Here is a 21,918-nt window from a genome sequence, read left to right as displayed (position 1 = left end):
CCCTTGTTGCCAAGAAGGCTAACGACATTTTGGGCTGTATAAGTAGGGGCATTGCCAGCAGATCGAGGGATGTGATCATTCCCCTCTATTCGACATTGGTGAGGCCTCATCCGGAGTACTGTGTCCAGTTTTGGGCCCCACACTCCAAAAAGGATGTGAAAAAATTGGAAGGAGTCCAGTGGAGGGCAACAAAAATGATTAGGGGTCTGGAGCACATGACTTATGAGGAGAGGCTGAGGGAACTGGGATTGTTTAGTCTGCAGAAGAGAAGAATGAGGGGAGATTTGATAGCTGCTTTCAACTACCTGAAAGGGGGTTCCAAAGAGGATGGATCTAGACTGTTATCAATGGTAGCAGATGACAGAACAAGGAATAATGGTCTCAAGTTACAGTGGGAGAGGTTTAGGTTGGATATTAGGAAAAACTTTTTCACTAGGAGGGTGGTGAAGCACTGGAATGGGTTACCTAGGGAGGTGGTGGAATCTCCTTCCTTAGAGGTTTTTAAGGTCAGGCTTGACAAAGCCCTGGCTGGGATGATTTAGTTGGGGATTGGTCCTGCTTTGAGCAGGGTGTTGGACTAGATACCTCCTGAGGTCCCTTCCAACCCTGATATTCTAGGATTCTAAGATGAATACCACACCTAATTGAAACGGAGAGAGGAATGTAGTTAAGCAGCATGTCATTACCCAAATTACATAAATTTTGGCCAGGACACCAAGAGTTAACACTTTTTCTTGGTTACAAGTGGCAAGGAGTTCAGAATGCTGTCTTATCTGGGGGACAAATGTTTTATGCAGCAGATTTAATATTTCCAAACATGGAATTATGGAAGGTGTTCAGTAAGAGAACTGGCTGGCTATTCATGCTATTCCTCTGTATCTCTGATCCAAAAATGTGGTAATTTTTCTTAAAAGTATGTTGTGAGCTATTAGTTGCAATGAAAGGCAGGTCTGAAATACTGTCATAACTACCATCATTTCTTGTTGGCCAATAGAATTAGAATACCTGCCCTAGCTGTTACCAGCAGAGTATGCACAATGATCTTTCTGAGACTGGCAGAGTGTAGAAAGGGTAGATGGGATGATGAGTGTGAGCTCATAGACTCATAGACTTTAAGGTCAGAAGGGACCAATATGGTCATCTAGTCTGACCTCCCGCATGATGCAGGCCACAAAAGCTGACCCACCCACAACAGAATCTTCCAGCCTGCGAGCCCTGCCCTATGCTGCGGAGGAAGGCGAAAAACCTCCAGGGCCTCTGCCAATCTACCCTGGAGGAAAATTCCTTCCCGACCCCAAATATGGCGATCAGCAGTACCCCGAGCATACAGGCAAGATTCTACAGCCGGATCCTCATTTTACCCGCGATGGCACGTTAATGCCTAATTGACTAAAATCACGTTATCCCTTCAAACCATTCCCTCCATAAACTTATCAAGCCTAATCTTGAAGCCAGAAAGGTCTTTCGCCCCCACCGTTTCCCTCGGAAGGCTGTTCCAAAATTTCACCCCTCTGACGGTTAGAAACCTTCTTCTAATTTCAAGCCTAAACTTCCCCACGGCCAGTTTATATCCATTCGTTATATCGCTAACAGCTGGACTGCATGTTTGCATGACAGATAGAAACATTTCCTTGCTCACCTTGGATATCATTATACTCTGGATTGTTTAAATCCATTCTTCTCACTGCAAGGCAGTAGATGAGAGGTGGATACTTTAGAATGTCCTAAATGTGTAAAGCAAAGATTCACTCCAGCATTTTTAATCAGATGCAGATATTCCAGAGGAACATTACCACTTAGAGGGTGACATGTCACTGCTTAATACAGTATTGGAAAGTGCTCAGATACTCCGGTGATGAGGGTGGCATAAAAACCTACAAGGGCAAAGAATGAGATCCTGCTAATGTGGTTCTGCTACACTCCCTCCTCCTCTGTATGACGTAGTTTTAGAATTCTTATATGCAAGATAAGAAAGTGTCTATTAAATTAAACAGCTTTGACGTGTTTATATTGGAGCAAGCGTTAAGGAATTATATGGCTTCCCATCCTGGGAGAACAGAAGGGGAATCTGCATTATTGCATTTGCTCTGGATATTATATGCCTCGAGAAAATAAACCACTGTATTGCATTTATATAGCACCGTGCAATCCAAAGGGTCATAAAGCATTTTACAAACCACATGCACATACGGTTTAACTGTGAAGGAACCTCCTGACCACTGAAATGCAGCTAATTCTGGGGTGGATCATGGCAGCTGTTTAACAGTGCACAACACTACTACACAAAAGTTTAGGGCCTGACAGAATAGTAGATCCGTTTGAAACTAAGGTGGAATTTAGGCCAATAATTTATAAAATATAATTGCCGAAATTAGAAAATAGTTAGGACACCAGCACTAAAATCCCCAATTTTGCAAACAGTAGGATGGTTCTTTATCTTGTTGTAAAGATCACAATATCTTCAGCACCACAGTGTCTCTACCAGCATGTTGGGGTTTGGTTCTCTCTGACTCAGAGGGAAGAATCCCACGTATACTGATTCCTGAATGCCACTTGCTGCAAAATCTGTGTTCCCTTTGGGGGAATATACCAGGCCCCAAACTTCCCAGTTTGAGCCATCTGAAAAGATCACAGCTGTAGGGGCAATGCTGGGTGGGGTGAGGGTGGTATATAATAGTTATGGGAAAGGATGTAAGGAGAATGGCTGATGGTCAGCTACATGGAGAGAAATAATGGTTCTAACTGAAGGCCAACAAAGACCTTGGCAGTCCCCAGAAGTTGATTCTAGGTCCAGTATTTAAAGGAAGATGACTGCTTTTAGCCTGTACAGTTCTCATTCTTTTAGCCTTCTTAAGAACTCCCATGTTAATGATCTACCAGGCAATTGCTTATAGATGATGGACAGGGATAACGTTGATTTTGACATGAGAGCTTCTTTATCCTATAGGAAAACGGGGCACTGTCTTTTGAAGAGAAAGGAAAATGGCACCCAGAGAGGCAGTATTCAGAATACAAAGAAACTGGATATTTAGAGAGATACTGACATTTTTTACATCTGTGGCTAAATGCCGCTCATGTATGATGATTTATAGGGCACTGTCTTCCTGCTGGGAAGCCATGCAGTGCTGGAACCTAGTAATTAGTTTAATGCTCAGAGCTGGATGCTGAAAGGTGGGTACTAATATCTACTCTACAATTAATGTAACAGATTTGTCAGTGCACAGCACGGCTCTGGACAAAGTCTGTGGGTTGCTGTGGACTGCCCCTGAGAAGGCTTCATTAGCATGATCAGAAATACTTTCCCCGTTTTTTAATCCTGCTTCTGCCTGGAGATGAGGGGTGAGGGCAGTCTTCTCAGGGGACAGGGTGGATAGAAAAGAGGGTGCTTTTTCCTTTACCCTGGCTAAATTTCAGCTCTCTACAGGAAACCATCTCTACCTCCCTCCTCTAGACTCTGTGAACTCCCCTTTCCTCCTTGAGTATCTGTAGTGCCCATCACTGAAATATCTACAACAGTAGGTTTGTGGTGAAACCTCTTACGACTTCAAAGAGGTCTCTGGCTCATGCCAAGACAAGTTGACTATTTCTTTTGGGTGACTGGCCTGAGGTGATGTCACTTCCTGCAGATATTAACTCAATATGGCAAGGGACCAGTTACCAACAAGACAAAGAATGATTGCTTGGAATTTGTTTTGTCCCCCGAGCTTGGTGCCGTTGCCTGGAATGAATTCTAATTTTCATTTAGACTCAGCATACAAACTCCTCTGTTCCTCATAGTCCTGCCCTCCCTATTCACAACACTTATGGCTACACAGAAGCGCTGACATTGAGGCATTTTAGCTATTACAGCGGATGAGATTTAGCATTAAATTGCATTAAAGGGAAGCTACAAGTTAAAACTATTAATGGGTTCAAAAAGGATTAGATAAGTTGATGGAGGGCAGGTCTATCAATGGCTATTAGCCAAGATGGTCAGGGATGCATCCCCGTGCTCTGGGTGTCCCTAAACCTATGATTGCCAGAAGCTGGGATTAGATGACAGGGGAAGAGTCACTGTAATTGCCCTGTTCTGTTCGTTCCCTCTGAGGCACCTGGCACTGGCTACTAGCAGAAGACAGGTACTGGGCTAGAGGGATCCCATATGGCCATTCAAATGCACGTAAGTTAAATCTTTAAGGGGCAATTTTTCAAAGAAGGGCTCATTTTAGTCTTCATTTGTGCACACACAACTATGTTCGTGCAGCTTTTGAGCATTCCCCCTTCGGCACATCGGAGGCACAAGTTACACAAGTTATGCCTGCCCCCGGATCTGTGGGAGCACAGGCAATTTGGGGTGTGTAAAGTCTAAAAGGGGGGGGGCATGGCTGAACACTTTGGTTCCTAAAAGTGTTTTAGGTCCCTGGGTGACCACCAGAGTGACCAAAGTAACCTCTTCTTACTCCTCCTCTGATGAGAGCAAGGGTTAGCACACGCAGAGAAATCCACCTGCCCCCCGCTGAGTTACCTCACACCCATGTCATTTAATGAGAGACGTGACCGGGTTAGTGTATGGTGTAATGGCATGGAGGTCACTCCAGTTCACCCCTTGTGGTCAGGCGTGGCACTGCAGGCGACCCCCTGCCACCAGTTCCCCTCACCTGGGGTATAAACGAGTCCAAGAGTGCCCTCTTCGGAGGGCCTCAGTGAGGGAGCTGCCTGCAGGAGACTCGAAGCCTAGGTTTGCTAAATGAGCTAATCAGAGACACCAGAGGGAGCTTCAAGCAGTTGGTTCCTTATAAGAGAGCTGAGCAGTTGTTGGAGGGAGTCAGCTCCGAGCAGGACAGCTGCAAGCCGAACCCCAGGGCGGGTCGCCCCCTAAGAACTCATCAAACAAGGACTCCATGAGGGAACCTTTCGCTCAGCCAGGCGCTGAGGTAAAAGCTGTGCCTCGGGGCCTGATTTTTGGGACTTGGAATTTGACCTTTGCGTTATTTGTCTGAATCGACCCAGACCCCAGTAAGGGTGGTGATTGGACAAGCATGTGGAGTATCTGTGAAAGGACCTGGAAGAGGGGGAAAGAAGAGCACAGCAGTGCAGAGGCACCCTGGCTACAAGAGGGCGCACGGGGGCCAATTCGTTTACAGTTTCACTTAGCTAAAAGGCCAACACGAAAACGTAAATGAAAGCTTCAGACGGTTGTTCCACCGGGAACACTCTGCCCTGGGGTTAATCAGTCTCGCGTCTCTCCCCTCAAGCATTCTCAGGCTGAATTCCCTGTCCGGATATTGGTGCTACACTGGGCGCTTGGCCAGATGACAGTATTCCCCTCCCCAGTGCGTTGCTCTCTGCTGAGCCAGGAGGTCCCATGCCCAGTTCATGCTCCAAACCCTTTATTAGGCCCAGGTGCTCCTTACCTAATTAACTGTCACCCCGCTGCCTAGGCAACTAGCCACAGGTGGATTAACTAGCAACAGGTGGATCTGCCTTGGCTCATTCCCCTTAGTGGAACCTGTCACATGCAGTGGCGGATTACTGCACGGGCCAATGGGGCCCGTGCCCAGGTGGGTGTGATTCCCAGCTTCTGCAGAGATAAAGCTAGCGTGCCAAAAACAGTCGTGTAGCAGGGCTAGCACAAGCCGCAGCGAGCGGCACTATGGCTTAGCTGAGCTGAGAAACCCGCCTGAAACCTGTGGCTATATACTCCACATGGCTACCAACGAATCACCAGCTCTCCATCTAGTTTTGTTAACATAACCATGAACAATCCCAAAGAAGCAATGATGTAAGCCCCGGACATGTTAGCACCATGCACGGGCGCTGTGGGCCACGTTGTCACTCAGGCCCAGATCCTCAGAGGTACGAAGGTGCTTTACTCCCATTAATTTCCATAGGAGATAGGTGCCTTAAGATACCTATGAGGATGTGGGCTCTAGTGGCTTCCATTGTGACACTTAGGGCCAGCTTTTCAAAGGAGCTCAGTACCCAACATGCCCCCAATGTACTGAGATCATTTGGTACGTGGGCACGTATTGTGGGGCCTCATTGGGAATTCAGCTCTTCTGAAAACCTGGCCCAACCCGCCTGTCTTTAACACATTATGATTCCAGCAGCAACCCTTTAAAAGAAGCTAGCTGGGCCTCAGCAGAAGTAATTTCATCCTTATTTTCAGGTTTCCCTCTGGACATCCTTCACCTCCTACCATGATTTGTTTGCTTTCATCAAGAATCCGGAGTCTAACAATTACAGGTAAAATCCTCAGAAGTGTCTAAGTCACGGAAGTGCTTTTGGAAAACGTGAGCCTGTATTTCTTCAAGCAATCAGAAAAGGGCATACTGTACAATGGGAAGCATTTTGGCATCACTGTTTTGAAATGCCTAATTTGTAGGATAAGCAAAATGGATTCACTTTCCCCTGAACTCTTCATGAATGACCCGGGAAGAACAGTCCAGGGAACGGAAATTATTTGTGCAGAATACAAGTGGGTTGCAGCACTTGTGCTGCGTGCGATACACACTAACTAAATGAAAAACACGTCACACAGTTGGCTTGGGATGTGCAATGCCTCCATTCAAAGCTATGTCGGTAGATAGCAGTGATCATGTCACAGCCAAAAAGTAGTTGTGTGATATGCTTTTCATTTGACTGCATGCAATATACCACACAATCTGTAACCCTTGCTTTTGAAACCTACCCTTTGCTGATGTGTAAACGTGAACTTATAAAGGTTCCAATACAGGAGTTGCATGACTCTAAGCAAATTGGAAAACATGGTCTTTGAGTAACTCAGCGTGGAACAATCTTTCTGCCTATCTCTTGTGATCCTGCTTTTTAATGCAGATATAAATATGTGTCAGATCATTTTAGCCCTGGTCAAGGTGAGATCCTGCATAAACTCAGATTGGAGTCAGATTTCAGAGTGGTAGCCATGTTTGTATCAGCAAAAAGAACGAGGAGTACTTGTGGCACCTTAGAGACAAACCAATTCATTTGGGCATAAGCTTTCATGGGCTAAAACCCACTTCATCAGATGCATGCAGTGGAAAATACAGTAGAAAGATATATATACACAGAGAACATGAAAAAATGGGGCTAGGTCTACACTACAGCGGGGGGTCGACCTAAGATACGCAACTTCAGCTACGTGAATAGCGTAGCTGAAGTTGCGTATTTTAGGTCGACTTACCTGGCTGTGAGGACGGCGGCAAGTCGACCGCTGCCGCGCCGCCGTCGACTCCGCTGCCGCCTCTTGCCACGGTGGATTTCTGGAGTCGACGGCAGAGCGATCAGGGATCGATTTTATCGCGTCTTCACTAGACACGATAAGTCGATCCCCAATAGACCGATTGCTACCCGCCGATCCGGCGGGTAGTGAAGACGTGCCCTGGGTGTTGCCATACCAACTCTGAGACTAATCAACTAAGGTGGGCTATTATCAGCAGGAGAAAAAAACTTTTGTAGTGATAATCAGGATGGCCCATTTCCAACAGTTGACAAGAAGGTGTGAGTAACAGTAGGGGAAAAATTAGCATGGGGAAATAGTTTTTACTTTGTATAATGACCCATCCACTCCTAGTCTTTATTCAAGCCTAATTAAATGGTGTCCAGTTTGCAAATTAATTCTAGTTCTGCAGTTTCTTGTTGGAGTCTGTTTTTGAAGTTTTTTTGTTGAAGAATTGCGACATGTAATGAAAGTGGTCTTTGGTGGTAGGGAACTACAGGTAAAAAAAGGCATTTTGAACCCACAATATGTGCTTAAACATAGTCCCCATAAGCTAGCTTTTGGCTGGATACTGAGGAAGTTTTTGAGCACTGTAGAGCTGTAAACCTCTTCCAGAACCGAGATCCAAATACATGTTACAGGCAGGAAATAATTCAGTACATGGGCCTCATGACAGTAGAAATTAAACCCTGATGAGCAGGGATAAGCAAGCTGCCCCTTAAGCTAGCTCAGGCACTTCACGCACTAGCTGGCATTTGCTTATTTGCTTTTTTGTCACACTTCATGTTTTGCAAGACCGATAAAAACTTTTCCCAATCCCTTGGTGGAATGAGAGTTGGATGGGTAAGAAAGAGGCGAGGAAGGAGGAGGAGGAAATCTTGTGGGTTTTAGACAATCTGTTCTGCAGTCAGAGTCTGTCTCATCTCTGACCCCCATAAAGGGGGCAAGGCTTGATTTTTTTGTCTGGTGTAAAATTAGCCTTGAGGTCTGCTAAACTGGTGAGTGCTATGCAAATAATGTTAACTCCCAGGCTTCTGAACATCTAGTCTATCACAGCTGCTTCTAAAGGCTTTGGAACCAGATCAGTGCCCATCCTTCCTCCAACCGGCTCGGAATGAGCAGTAAGATTCCGTGTCTGAGGGTATGACGTCACTGCGGGGTTCACTCTGTCTCTTACTCAGCTATTGCTTTGCATCCCCCTCCTGCGCACATGCAAAACCTTCTCGCCTGAGTTTGGTGGAGCTTTAGCCCAAGCTAGCTGCCTTGTCTGGGACCATAGGCTAAAGCCCGGGTGAGGCTTTCACTTGGGCTGGTATCCTGCTCCCTTTGCAGAGAGAACACAGGCTGGATCACTTGAGTGCTGATAGTCCTCCAATGCCTTCCCATAATTCCCTCATGTGCCCAGGGCAAACAAGTTCTCCAACAATTCACTGGGACAGAATCATAGAGCGGCTCGACTTATTGCATGTGTCCCCAGAAGTCCTAGCGACATCCATGGGGGAGCGCAACACCAGTGAGGACACAGGCCTGGCTAACCTGGGAGCTCAGACCTAGTGGCTGATCACCCAGAGTTAACGCTGCGGGGAAGACATACCCTTAGGGGCCTTGCCCTTTTCCTTTTTAACTGGTATCTCGGTGTGCTGTGGAGAGCACTTCCCCCTTCATTCTAATCCCTTTTCTACTGTTGTGTCTTCCATAAGAATCATACAGATCAGAAATGAAAAAGATCTACGCCCCCAACGCACCTCCTGCAGTCAGTGTAGGATTGTTCCCTATAGTATATTCTCCACTGCTTCGTCCAGTCTAATTGTAAATAACTCAAGGGATGCAGCATCCACTGCTTCTCATGGCAGGCATTTGGAATTGGATGGCAGGAGAATCACACAAATAGTGTTCCATATAACCACACTCGTCTAAGGCAAGGCACAAACGGATTTCAACTTCAATATTAGATAATGGGACAGTCCATAAAATAAGACCGACAGACAGAGATGTTGTTTTTATAGCAGCTGAGGAAGGAGAGGCAGAAGTAGGTAATGGGCCCTTTGTGTTTGGATATCTTTGATGCCATTCTATGTATTTATTATTTATCCTTCTGGCACACAAACAGTATCAAAGAATTTCAGACACAAAGGGCCTGTAACCTACTGTAATTGTGTTTGTCCCACACCCCTATAACCATGTCATTACGTAGCTGTAGGAGATAAAGCCAACAATGATCTGAAAAGGAACCCAGAGTTTATTTTACCCTGAGTGAATGAGGAAGACTCTCTTTCTGTAACAGGAATGCACCCGAGCAGATTTACACAAGTAATGGAGATCACAAAGAAAGATGGGTGTGCCTTTTGATAGGCTGGGCTCGCCAATGTGGTGGCCCAGGCGCCATCTTGCTGGATTTGAGCTCTGAGTAAAGAAGAGGCCTTGTGCTATCACAAGGACAGCATGGTCAGAGGCAATGGTGGCTGGTGAACTTTGGGTCAGGTGGGATATAGCATAAGAAAATAAGCTTGGTGCCCTGGGTAGGGTGACCAGATGTCCCAATTTTATAGGGACAGTCCTGATTTTTGGATCTTTTTCTTATATAGGCTCCTATTACCCCCCACCCCCTGTCCCGATTTTTCACATTGTCTGGTCACCCTAGCCCTGGGTAACCTACCTTGGCCCTGGAGTCCATGCCAGTTGCACTGGGGCATGGGAAAGCTGGTCCCTGCAGTCTGTGCCTGAGTGGAGGGGTGTAAATTGTAGAGGGCTCTAAAGTTTTATCCAGCTCTACATTAATGCAAGCTAAGTACCTTTGAGAGTTGGCCAGCAAGGTCTGCATGGGGCCTTAAGAGCTCGCTACAGTCCCAGCAGCCTGTGGTTTGGACGGTGAATTGAGGGCCACAAACCCCACTGAAAATCTCTACGGCTTCACCTCCTGCCACTGGTCAGAAGAAGGGGACCATTCCCTGAACAACAGTAGCTGTGAGTAATCTAAATCTTACAGCAGCAACACTAAGTCCCCCACTAAAAGGGACTTTGTGGTCTGTGTTTAAGTTGAAGTTAAGGTACCTCATGTGACTGGAGCAGCAAAAGATGTGCTCAGTTATTAGGCAACTGTACATGGTTATCTTAAAATGATCCAAATTCTGGGCTATAAAGTGGACCCCATTAAACCACTAACATTACTTACCATACCATGGCATCTAAGATTCCACAGGAAGGCCATAGGCACATTACAAATGCCAAAGATGCAGACAGGTACAGTAGTTAGAGGAAATAAATGCAATATCTCAGGCACTCTGGTGTGGTAACTGTTGGTGGATGTTGTCTTTTTAATGGCATCCACAGCAGCTGTTAACATTTTCATTCCTTGCACTCGTGCTTTCATGTCCATTCTAATTTTAATCCTCCTCTGCCACCCCCTGGCCCTTCACTTCTTCCTAGGAGTGTATCCCCTGATCTTCATTTTATTCAGTTGCCAGGCCAATAAACATCCTACAGAAGTTGTATTGCACATCCAGAGAACACTGACAAAATGAATAACCGGGCATAGGCTCAATAAGTTATTGATTTTCCTTAAAAATAATGTGTGCTCATTTTTCCATAATGCTCTCCTCTGGTTTGGAAATAATTTCAGTGCTAGTATGTGACTACTTATCTTCTTGTAATCTTTTTTACCATGTTTGTGCAGGAAGGAGCAAAAAAGGTACTTAGAATTTTTTCTGATTGAAAAATCCAAATCAAACCCTAAATGAACTGTTGTCGGTATCATTCAGACATAGCAAGAAATTCCTTCTGAGATCTGGTTGGTTAATGGTATAACATGGAAGCTAATGGACTGGTAGTAGCATAGCAAAGTGGACGGGATCCATGTTGTGATTTGAAGGACATGACTGCTGAAATACTTTTAGCAGAGTTGGAATCTTGTCTATCGGCCTGTGGTACTTATATGGTCCTCATCATCATAGCAAGTGAGTGCCTCACTATCTTTAATGTCATAGACTATAAAGCCAGAAATGACCACTTGATCACCTAGTCTGGCCTCCTGCATAACACAGGCTGGAGAACTTCCCAGCATTAATTAATTAATTCCTGTTCAAGCTAGAACTTTTAGAAGAACATCCAATCTTGATTTCAACACTGCCAGCGATGGAGAATCCACCACAACCCTTGATAAGTTGTTTCAATAGTTAATTACCCTCACTGTTAAAAATTTGTGCCTTATTTCCATTGTGAATTTGTCTAGCTTCAACTTCCAACCACTGGAGCTTGTCATAGCTTTGTTTTTTGTTTGTTTGCCATGCGGGTACGTTATAACCTGCCATAAAATCTCCCCTTAACCTTCTCTTTGTAAGGCTAAATAGATTGAGCTCCTTGAGTCCCTTGCTATAAGGCTTCTGTCTGAAATGGACTCATCATCGAATTTAAATATAATGGGCTTGATTCTCCTCCAATTTATACCCGTGTAAAGCAGGAATAACTCCATTAGAGTCAATGGATTTACATTGGTGTAATACTGGCACAAGTTAGATAACAATCAGGCCCTCTGAAGGTGAAGGTGGAGAACAAGAAAAGACATTTCTAAGAAATAAACGAAGAGCTGAATAAATTTACCCACCCAGTGTGCAGCCAGAGGGAAAGAGAACTGCCAGTAATGGCCAATCTAATCATTACAGAGCAAGAACGAACAAAGCTGAATACTTTAATTAGCGCTTCCTTGGCTGGCTAACTATGAAGAAGTATGTATATTAGTAACGTAACTCTGAGATGGGAAAGACTCATTCCAGAGTGGCATTGTCTGTGTCTGCACATGAGATCAGTGGCTAGGACTCTAGCTTATTATTATAATAATAATCCTCCTCTAAATGCCTGTTATTGATTCCCTTTACCATATTAAATTCACCCCTTCCATCTCAGAACACACTTTGGACCTCATAAGAAGGTTTGACACTGTTCAATGGGTTCCCGACAGAGTTTTCTTCTCAGCCTTTTCCCCTGCCCTAGGCTCTCCTGTGAAAACTCTGCTTAGGGTTCTACTCACAATTGCCAAATAAGAATGAGTGCGGATTCTTTTGTGCACAGAGGACAGTAAAACAGATGGAGTCCTTCTAGGGACTCTGAGATGAACAGCATTGCTACCTATTTCCAGAAAGCACATCTGTATTTCTTGTCCTCATTCCTTGTTAACTTTTTCAAGATTTCCCTTGATGAATACTGGAGCTTAGTATTAAGCTACAGGTAAGGTACTGAAGTCAGTTCAGCTCTCCCTCCAACATTAAAGATCCTTCTTAACCAATTCAGACAAGGTTTAGTTTAATGGTTATCTACTTATAGTAAGTAACTCAGTCAAATAATATTCTGATCCCTATGGAATTTCCAGAGGGCTCAGCACCCACAGTCAAATGCCAGATTTTCATAAGAGATCAGTTCCTTCTTTGGTATCTAAATCATTGGCCATATGTGCAGAGCAATTTTGAAAATCTGGCCATAATTGTCATAGTGGTCACTATTGGGTACTGAGCTCTCTTGAAAATCTGTCCCCAGTTGTGGGCACTGTGCACTTGAATACTTAGCCCAATCTCTACCATACATTATCAGAGACATAAACAAAGAAATTAGAATCAAATACTGTATCATGAGTCATTTCTGGCTTTGAAAATGACTGCATTAAGTCCAGCTGGATTTTTCTGGATGGACTGAAAGTCTCCCATAGCCCTAAATGAACCCCTCGTGAATACCCCCACTTTAGGCTGACCTGTCCTCATCAGGGAAGGATGACCTCAAAAGATTGGCCTGGATTAGCTGCAGAAGGGGCACTTAAAAGTGACAGAAACTGCTCCTTCCAGTCACAGCTGCCAGCTCTTAGAGTGTGGGAGAAATTGAGCTTGGGGTCTGAAGTTACACCTCTTTGTATTATGCTGTGCCCAGAGTGCTGGGCTGACCCAATCATGTTGTTGTCTTACTGAAGTCAGAACTCATTTGTTGTTCACTAACATTTCTTAAGCAAAAACCAGAGGCATGGAAGAGTTTTGCACGCCATGAATTGAAGCTTCAAAACAAGGTTGTTTGACGCTATTACTGTTTTAGAATATTTAAAAAATATTATAGCAGGAGCAGCGGCAGCATCAGCAAAACCGGCTTTACCGAGCATTGCAAGACCCAATGACAGCTGACAAATTCAGCGGAAGCTGACAAATTCAGACTAAAAATAAAGTACAAATTTTTAACAGAGGATTATTCACCATTGGAACAATTTACCTAGAGATGTGGTGAATTCTTCATCACTGGAAGTCTTTAAGACTGGACGTCTTTCTAAAAGATATGTTGTAGTCCAACCAGAAGTTATGGATCTGATGCAGAAAATACTGGGTTGGTTCTTTGGCCTGTATTATGCAGGAAGATGATCATATGGGTCCCTTAGAATCTTAAAATGAAGAATCTACAATGGTTTCCACTCCAGCCCCAATTTCAGTTGATTAATTTTTTTTTTTTAAGTGTCACTTTCTGGCTTGGTCTGGGCCAGAAGTTGGAATTTGTTTTGTGTGGAAAGTTTGAGTAAAAACAATTCAACCATTTCCCATTATAAAAAAAATTACGTGACATTTGTTTTCGTATATTTGTGTAGTGGGGGTGGAGTCATTGAACAAAACTGCAAACCCTGTATCTGATGGAAACCACTACAAGCCAGGGGGTGTGGCAGCAACCTTAGTTCTAGCACCTGTGGTCCTGGTGCCTAAATGGCTGACGGCAGAAAGCTGAGATTTGGCTGAGAAACAGTTCTCATGAAGGAGAAATGCCTTTGAGTGTTTGGTGAAAACTGGCTTTGATTTGACTGAGTTATGAGCCTTTGAAGCTCACTTGCTGTATGTGCACAGGAGATTTGGAGCTCCTTTTATTTTCATTGTCGTAAGAGTCAAGGACAGATTTATGCATTTAGAGCCACACCGTCAGATGGTAGAAATTGGTGTCACTCTGTTGCAATCACCAAAACTAGGCCAATTGACTCCAGTGGAGAATCAAAATCTACTCTCAGGGACACTGATGTAAATCTGGAGTAAGTCAGTGGAATTCCGTGGAGGGACTCTAGCTTTACACCAGTATCAGTGAGTGCAGAAGTTGGCCCTCAGACTTTTCCTATGATCCGTTCTCTTCTCTCCAAGCTTCCGGGTGCATTTGAATAATGCAGGGACCGAGGGGGCCATTTGGACACAGCCCAGAGTAGGAGAGGTGTGGAGTGGCACTCCCTCGGGGAGAACGGGGACTCAAGGATCCAGAATGCCTTCAGGAGCTCTCAGGAGTGCAGAGGGGTGGAGCTCTGCTTGCTAGTGTTTAAGGTGGGTGGCCCCATAGCTCTACCTCCTCTCTGCTCCCTTTGGGATGCCCCTGGGAAGTACGGCGCTTTCCTGAGCTCAGGGACTGGAATTCTGCCTGGCCTTTGCATGGGCTGCACAAGCTGGAGATGCCTTTCATTAAGCACCAGGCATAATCCGGCCCTGAGTCAGTAGCCAAGTGTTATATATTTCCTTTCTCACCAGCAGCACAGCCTCCTCCAGTGTAAATCAGGGAATGAGGTGGGTAGTTGTGATTCCCTTACGCACGTGTGCACAGCACAGCCTTCCTTGGTGCAGCTCAAGGCACAAGAGGGGTAGCTGCGAAGATAACTGGCCTATGTGAGCCAGCAGATGTTCAGTCCGTATCGTTCTAATCACGCTGTACTGTGATGGGAAAGTGCTTTGCCGTGCATAGATCATGAAAAACAGTCTGAGGGGGTTTGGTTTGTCTCGTGCGCAGAATGAGAACACGCAATGAGTGTGTCTCGCACTATAGGATATTATAACAGAGTATTTGTAAAACAAGGATGTGATTATGCACTTAAAAAGCTCACTTGAGCCATGGAGGCACGGCCAAGCATTAAGGGCAGCGTGGAATGACACTGCCTCCCCCTGAGCTACCCAGGGCAGTGCGTACAGCTTACTTCGTCACCTAAACTGTCTTGCTGGCTGGGGGCTGGGCCATGGCCTCCGCTCACGTTTATTCCCCGTGGGATGCTGTGCACCTCTGGGGAGCTGGGATTCCTGGAGGCGTCTCCCACACTGCACATGCATGTCTGTCCAATATGCATGCTGACCAGTATCGACTCATTGTTTACGTGTATTCCCCATCTGTCTGTATCCACCTGTTGTCTCTTGTCTAGTACGTAGATTGGGGGCAGGAACTGTCTTTTTTGTTTGTTCTCTGTTTGCACAGCACGTAGCACACTGGGGTCCTGGTGCACGACGTGTGCTAGGCACTATGGTAATACAAACATCTGTAATAATAATAATTAATAACAATGTCCGAAGGCTGTATTGGAATGCATACTTCCAAGAGGGCAGAGCTAAGGCTCCATATGACTTTTGAGTGCTTAACTACATCACTTGAACATTTGCTTTGCACAGCTTTTTCTTGATGAAATTAAATGTGCTTGCCCGGCTGGTTTATAGCAATGAGAGCGCTTTTTGTTTAAATGGGAAAGCAAATGAATAGATCCGCCCCCTCCCAGTGCCTTTCCCCTCCTGCCTACAATGACATCCACTCCTGCTACACAGGGTTTATTTGAAGATAAGGGGAAGAGGGATTTTTGACTGAGCCCCTTTGGACATATATTGGAATATGAAATCAGTTCTTTCCAGTGAGCAGCCACTCACATATCATGTTGATATGATAATTTTGAGGAGCAGAAGATGTTTCTGTTGCTCTCTCTTTGTTCAGTGATAGTCAAGTTATCTTAGCTTGTCTGAATCCTTAAGATGATTTTGTAGCAGTCAATGGATGCAATCTTACACTCCATAGAGTATTTAATAAAAATCATCTTTGTAACAGAGACACAGACCTTAACTAATAATGTCCCCGTAATAACTATTATAGATCTGATTCTGGTCTCACTTAGAGCAGTTTTATACCAGTGTAACTGGGGTTACTTCAGTGGATTTACTCCTGTTTTACTCTGCAATAAGTGAGATCAGAATTGTAGTTTTTGATTATGACTTCAAACAAAGCTGCCTTTCAGCTCCTTTAAAAACCAAACTGGGGAAGAGCCCAGTGCTACAATCACTGAGGCCAAGAAGAATCATTCCCTTTTTTGCACAGATCCAGAAATCCTAAAAACCGACCAGCCAATCCCATTCTCTTTAAAGCCATTTTCCAACACTGTGTAGGTAGTGAAGCCCTGCTATATACATGATCTATTACACGGACAGATCAGATGACAGAATAATTTTCAGTGCGAGAAACCGTGTTCTATAATTAACACCATCTGAGGATATAGCCCATTATTATGATTTACTGTGCAGCACACTGAGGGCCACATCTTTCAGTGCTCAGCATCGAATATGCTAATTTCTAAAAATCTGGCCAACAAGTCCTCAAGTCAGGTTAGAAAATGGGACTTAGGTTCCTAAGTCACTTAGGTGCTTTTTGAAAATGTTACCCACAGCTCTAGTCCTAGCAATCCATGGATGTCAGTGCACCAGTAACAGAACAATGGCAGCACAAATAGGTAGCTGGGAAGAGCAGCTGCGAAAGTGTTAAAAGGCTAGAGCCGTTTTTTTAAAATTTGCAAATAACTCACTCTTTTTACAGGTGTCTGCTATTTAAAGGGAAGCACAACAAGTAATCGATTGTAGGAGTCTCTCGAGATTGTAATAATAATAACTAGCTTCTATATATAGCACATTTCATCCAGAGGTCTCAAAGTGCTTTACAAAGTGCTCAGCATCAGTCCCCATTTTACAGATGGAGAAACTGAGGCATCAAAAGGGGAAGTGACTTGCCCAAGATCACCCAGCAGGCTAGTAGCAGAGACAGGAATAGAGCCCATAGCTCCTGAGTTCTAGGCCAGTGGCCGAGTTACTAGACCACACTGCCTCCGAGAAAGCTGTGCCTCTGGCTCTAGTGATACTGAGCAACTGTGTGAGACTGCTCTAGGAAGGGGAAAATGGGGAATCTGAGGAGAGGCTAGAATGGTTTGGAATGGCTAAGCACACTGACAGGGAAGAGAGGTAAATGGGAGGAGACTGGCTATATTCCAGCCAGGCCGATATTCTGAATGCCACAGTCATAAATCCAAATGTGGTGTGACAAAGTGCTCTTGAGTAGCCTGGCCCAATTCACATCTCTCATCTGATTCACATCGCTCTCAGGTTGGGGTTACATAATGCATGTCAAATACAGAACGCCTTCAAAGCATTTCTGCTTCTCCTAGGCAAATGTAGAGGAACACTGTACAACGAAATGAGCTGTGCTTAATGCTGAAAGGACTCCATGTTTCTATGAGTTATCTCCAAAACAAGAATAGATTTTTATCTATCATCTTTTACAAGACTCATCACTATAGTATCTGAACATCTTGCCCTGTGACACACAGTAGAACTGCCACGCTGAGATATTTAGAGTTATCTCATGGATTTGGACAGCCAATTTCCATTGAAGTTAATGGGAACTGGGCATCAAAATCACCTACACAGCTTTGGAAATCTCAGCTGTGGTTTATTTACTACGTCACTGCACTGTCTTTGTTTTCTCTGTAGTGCACCTTTTACAACTGCTAAGGGCTGAGGCAGGCATCCATCTTTGTGTTCCATTTGCTGCAGATTGTCAGACACACCCGCTCATGGAGACTTTCCTTGCTGTTGTTTAAACTAAAACAAAGTAAGTTCTGGCTGAAGGGATCTGTTCTTTGTGTTTGGGGAAACCACAACAGAAGCCAGATCATCTGACTAGAGCCAAGTGAATAGTTGATTTTTCAGTTGGGTGGCCAAACTGAAAAATAAAAATAAACACTAAATAATAATAATAATAATAATAATAATAATAAAATTGGTTAGTTTCCAACCAAAATTGCTTTTTTTTAAAAAAAAAGTGTTATCAGAAATGAACAACTGAAAAAATGTCATTTTGGATCAAACAAAACATTTTGAATGTTGATTTGAAATGACATTTTTAAGCCAAATTTGTGAATAGTTCCAGTGCCCTGAAAAAAGCAATTTTGGGGGAATTTACTATTTGTAAAAAAAAATTGCCCTGATCTAATCCTGACACTCTTCCTCCCTCCCTTCTCTGACACCTCTTCTTCTTTTCTCCCCCCCCACTCATCCCCTCCTCACATTCCACTCCATTTCCCCCTCTCCTTTCCCTCCACCTCCTCCCAGCTTCCCCCCTCTCTTCTCCTGAGCCCCTGTTTGGTTTTTGCTCTCTCTCAGTGTGGGAGACCACTAGCCGCAGTCAGGATTGCTGAGACAGGATAGCAGAATGTTCCAAACCCCTGCATGCCAATAAACAAACGGGTCCTGAGTCTCTTCTCACTTCCACACAGGTGGAAATCAGGAGCAGCATCACTGAAGACAGCAGAATTACACAGCTGCAAGCTCAGCATAAGCGAGAGGAGACGCAGGCCCATGTTTCTTTTGTGGCTAGCTCTGTTATTTAGAAGATAACAGAGCTGTGCTGTATAGCTGTGATACTCAGACAGTGGCTTGCGAGCTGCAAGTGGCTCTTGAATGTGTCTCCTGCGGCTCTTTGCAGCACATGATATTCAAACACTGTGTGATTGAATAATTAACCAATCTAAGTTATTAACCAATCAGGATGCTTTTACTATGTTATCAACCAATTCTAGTTGATAAAATACTAACACTTGGTCTGTCATTTTGCTGCAAGAATAATACATATATATACTAAAATTTCCCCCCTCCTACTGTTTAAATATGAATCTATAGTACTGTAGCAAAAGAAACAATGAATTCACACTGCTGTGGCTCTTTTGGGTAACCTTGATTGCTAATTTGGCTCCTGAACCACCGAGGTCTGAGAATCGTTGCTGTATAGTTTGGTGATTTGCCTCTCTCCCTTGCATACAACGTCTCAGTTTCTAATCACTCTCTGTTCAGCTCCCAGTAACACCCGGGTGTGAGTCGTATTCTCGGGAGATGCAATTTCTTGTGCAGACATTAAGTCAGTGGCGCACTGAAAAGAGGGTGGGGAGGAATGGCCACTGGGAGTGCATGGTGCCAGAAAGACACACGCTCCTCCCCTCCATCTCCCATGGCTACTTTCTCCATTAGCTACCAGCCTGCTGCATCTTTGTCTGGCTAATAAAAATAACCTAGAAGTACTCAGGAGCAGATGCAGTGATCCCAGAGACTCCAAACATCTAAGGGGCTTGGTTACCAAGGCAACATCTTGTCTCCTAGCTGCAAAAGGCCACGACAATGAAGGCAGCCTATGGAAAATGAATAGAGCAATGACAACAAAAAATCAGGCAGGGAGGGGGCTGGGAGGGGAGGGAAGAAGGGGATTTCTTGGGCCATGAAAGAGAAAAGCTAATTGAGCCAAGATTAGCTGCACAGAGCACATGAAAGCAAAGGTAGGCACAACCCTATGCCCATTGAAATGCATGAATTGACTTGATGGAATCAGGAGAGGGCACTAAGCTTGCACAAATCAGCTTTTTTTTTTTTTTAACTACAGTGCTTAGAGATCCCAGCTAGTTAAAAACAATGCACTGGCCAGGTCAGCAGCCCTCCGGGGAGCCAGTCAGACAGGATTGCAGAATTCCCTTGATTTTAAATCATTCCGGGTTCCCACCAACATATCCATCAATTACAGAGCAGCCTTGTTAATTACACATCGCAGGCAGTCCAAATGGGAGGCACCCTCCTTCCTCCTCAGGGGATGAATCTCTCAGGCCTTTCCCACAACATGCTCCTCCCCCGCTTAATTAGGCTCCCAGGGGTTAGGCAGAATGTTACACCTGAAATATCTGGCTGGAAAAATCCTCCCTCGGTCTGTCTACGGGCACGTCGCCACTGGAGCTGGAGGAGTGATTTCCAGCTCGGTAGATGTACACGCATTAGGTTTGACTGAGCTAGCACGCTAAAAACAGCAGCACGAGTGGAAGGATGGGCCAGCTGCGCCGAGCATGTACCTCGGCTTTCAGACGGGCCTGTCCTCGGGGCAGCTAGCCTCTCCTGCTGCTATTTTTTACTGTGGTAGCTCAATCAAAGCGAGCGTGGGTGTGTCGACATCACCAGCCCCAGTGTAGATATGGTCTATGCGTCATGGGGTGGACTGAAACCTCGCTGGACCAGGGCTAATGGTCTGTGCTGAAGCCAGGCCTGCCAGGCTGCACCGGAAAGCACCGGAAAAGCTTGAGTTTGCAAGGCTTTGGAGCTAAGCTGCTCTGGCAGAGGAGTCTGGGTCTCAGGTGCAGAGAAAACAGGGTGTGGGTTGAGCCCACCCCCTTCCTTTTCCAACTCTTCTTCCCCTCGCCCCCTCCTTTCGTGCGACTAGTGCCAGCAATAACAGTCGTAAACGCTGGAGAGCACCTCGGCAGCCATTTTGTCCAGCCGCTGCCTGGGTACTTAGGGTGAGGGAGCGTTCCTTGTCCCTTTCTTTGCCTCTCTGCTCACAGGACCTGTTTCTCTGTTGCCCTGCACATGCTCTAGTCATTTACCCCTGGGCAAAGCGGGTGTGCAGTAATCCGAACGGCCGCATTCTACGCCCACTTGGCACTGGTGTAAGTGACGGCACAAGGGAGAGTGCAATGGAGAATCAGGCCCTTGATCTCGTCCTTTCTGGCAATCAGACTTGACATGAAAGGCTCGCACCAGTGCACGAGGAGAATTTCCCCTGCAGTCTCCCCAGGCTCTTTCACTCACATTGCAGGACCTCCAGAAAGCGTCAGAGCCACGTTTCCTTCAAAGCAGAACGAGCTGTCAAGCCTTTTACATCCTGTTTCGGAAGGGAGCATTTAGGCCCTGATCTGAAGCCCACTGAACATGACGGGCTTTGGATCAGGTCCTTAGACTGAGGCAAGCTCCAATCTGGGGCAAGCTGACACTTCCCGCTCAGGTGAACAGCTTGGGACACTTCTCCTTCTGCCTGGCTCCATGTCTTCTTCTTCCTTCCTCTCCGTTTGTTTCCTTCTGCCGAAAATCTCTTCTCACTTTACTGCTGTTCCGGCGTCCTGCTCTCCCTCTCCTTTTCCCCACAGGCTCTTTCTGATGATGAAGAGCTTTGAAGTCAATATGTTGCCTGATGTTCAAGCATTTTATTTGACTAAAGTCTTTACTTTATACCCCACTCGCAATCAATACGACATGAGCAACAGACTTGCAAAACGAGCACTGTTGGCTCAGGTTGGCATAGGAATTGTTTCTTGCTTGCTCCAATGCTGTGTGCAGAATTAACCTGTCTGCATCCAGCATTGTTGATTACTTATTCATTATCCAGATAGCTACGAGGTGCAGGGTGCTTTCCCGGCAAGTTTGGAGATAAAGGGTTGTCTTCTCCTCTGCCTTATTTATAGTAGTTTGAACCTGGAGTAACTCCACTGAATTATTCGGGAATTCCACCAGTATAGCACGATCACAATCTGGCCCCAGGGCGTCTGTCCTGGGCAATGAACAACAGCGCCAGTTTCAGCAACAACCCGGGTGAGATCTCTGTGTGCAGTAAATGGAAAATACAATACACCTGGTGGCACGAGTGAATTCTTGGCAGGGATTTGCCTATCCAAGTGCTTGCTGACGTGTGAGTACTTCTTGAATATGACTTGAGAGTCATGCAGTTTATCATGTTTCCTTCAGGGTTCGATTCATGATGCTCTGGGTATTCAGTATATCTCAAGTATTCAGTAAGCAGAGCTATGCTTGTTAGCCAATCCCTTTTGCTAGCTGATCAGGCACTCACTGTGCAAA

At 45.2% G+C, this 21,918-nt stretch overlaps 1 protein-coding gene across 7 annotated transcripts in view; it reads right to left on the bottom strand.

The window, feature by feature from the left end:
* The window catches only part of GNAO1 (G protein subunit alpha o1), a 271,207-nt gene that overhangs the window by 73,064 nt on the left and 176,225 nt on the right, over positions 1–21,918 (bottom strand). Inside the window, exon 5 of one of the 7 annotated variants that reach the window (XM_065416744.1) lies at positions 5,236–5,253. The exons of 5 other annotated variants lie outside the window; for them this stretch is intronic. In XM_065416744.1, the coding sequence (XP_065272816.1) occupies positions 5,236–5,253 (18 nt within the window). Of the gene's footprint in view, positions 1–5,235; positions 5,254–13,898; positions 13,907–21,918 lie in introns of all 7 variants that reach the window. One more of the 7 variants, XM_065416745.1, reaches the window with a different exon arrangement.

This window comes from Emys orbicularis, chromosome 14 (assembly GCF_028017835.1).
Source record: "Emys orbicularis isolate rEmyOrb1 chromosome 14, rEmyOrb1.hap1, whole genome shotgun sequence".
Taxonomy (NCBI): Eukaryota; Metazoa; Chordata; order Testudines; family Emydidae; genus Emys; species Emys orbicularis.
This window is presented reverse-complemented; position numbering and strand designations above follow the sequence as displayed.